This window comes from Cynoglossus semilaevis, chromosome 8, assembly GCF_000523025.1.
Source record: "Cynoglossus semilaevis isolate Cse_v1.0 chromosome 8, Cse_v1.0, whole genome shotgun sequence".
Classification (NCBI taxonomy): Eukaryota; Metazoa; Chordata; class Actinopteri; order Pleuronectiformes; family Cynoglossidae; genus Cynoglossus; species Cynoglossus semilaevis.
In genome coordinates this window covers 18,313,586-18,314,963 of record NC_024314.1, presented here as the reverse complement: position 1 = coordinate 18,314,963, position 1,378 = coordinate 18,313,586, and the positions used below count along the sequence as shown (strand labels likewise).

Here is a 1,378-nt window from a genome sequence, read left to right as displayed (position 1 = left end):
GTAACTTAAAAAAATAATTCGATTTTTTGTTGTTGTTGCATTTTTCCAATCGTCAATCCAATTTACTGGTCCTCTACCGCCCCCTGGGGACCACCACCAGTATTATAAAGTATTTATGTTTTACAAAATAATTTTCTAAATTTTTTTTTTTTTTAATACTGAACATCAAGCACTAATGTGACCGTCCAATGAAATGAAGTAGCTGGTTTAGAGTGAACAAGGTGTGACTATGAAAACAAACAGCATGAAACAACTACGGGCACAGGCTTTAACATGTATAATAATAACAACAGGTTGACATCAGACCGACATCTAAATGTCAACGTCAGCCTCTACACTGAGAACAAAGTCACACAGAAATGAAAGTGTGATATTTAGGCAGCAAAAAGGGAGAGGACGCTAAAAATATTTATACGAGAATCTTAGAAGATGAGACGCCAGGAGAGAAATGAATAAGAAATCTGGAGAGTCTGAGTAGGAGACGAAGAGACAGACAAAGGACAGACGCGTTAAAAAGATGAAGTGATGGAGCAGCAGAGGAGCAGGTGGAGGAAGAGGAGGAGGAGATTTAGTGCAAACATGGCAGCTGGCAGGGAGCAGAGAAGACCAAAGAAGGTAAGAGAGGAGGAGGCGTTTGGATTTAAAATTCCATGGTCAGTGTGTCGGCATCACAGCCAGCTGGCACTCACACTCCTGCTGCATCAGCAGAACACAGGGCAGAGGGACATTGTCTCCATCAATCAGACAGAGGAGACACCAGCTGAGGTTGGACACAGAGTAGTAGAAATTTTGTCTCCCACTGAAAAGCAGACTTTTCCTAAGCTAAAAATGAAAACAAAGGACTTTTCCTAAGCTAAAAATGAAAACATGGGGGGGGAGGGGGGACGTCCCCTCCTGGATGTTGAATCAAATCACACAAATAAAGTAGGTATATTAAAAAACATATAGGCCTAAGCTGGGGTATACCTGGAAAAAAAAACCCCACACACAGAGAGAACAGGAAAACTGAATGAAGAAAAGACTGGGGATCAAACCGTCCATGCTAATGCTGTAAGGCAGGCACATTACCCACATCTCCCTACATGTGGTCCTATCTGTTTATAAAGCTTTTTTAAAAGGTACTAATATAGTACTCAATTTGAAAGACGTCAACTGAATGTTTTTGTATTTATTTGTGGGACTTTGTGGTGTCGACTGTTGGACTGATCGGTTGAAATAATGCAGGTTTTAACTTTGAATTAACAAATCGACACAATGTCGGCGTAGAGAGACTTTATTCTGGCCATGTGTGATACAGAAAACATAATTTACAGAGAAACTGCGGTCAAACTTCACTGAGTTGCAGCTTTAGGTGGAACCCACTCCTGGATCTTCTTGC

The 1,378-nt window shown here is 40.9% G+C and overlaps 1 protein-coding gene across 1 annotated transcript in view; it reads right to left on the bottom strand.

The window, feature by feature from the left end:
• Nucleotides 1-654: 654 nt before the first annotated feature.
• Nucleotides 655-1,378, bottom strand: part of ndufa12 (NADH:ubiquinone oxidoreductase subunit A12) — a 2,075-nt gene continuing 1,351 nt past the window's right edge. Inside the window, exon 4 of the mRNA XM_008315461.3 lies at nucleotides 655-760. Coding sequence (XP_008313683.1) covers nucleotides 655-760 — 106 coding nt within the window. The remainder of the gene's footprint in view (nucleotides 761-1,378) is intronic.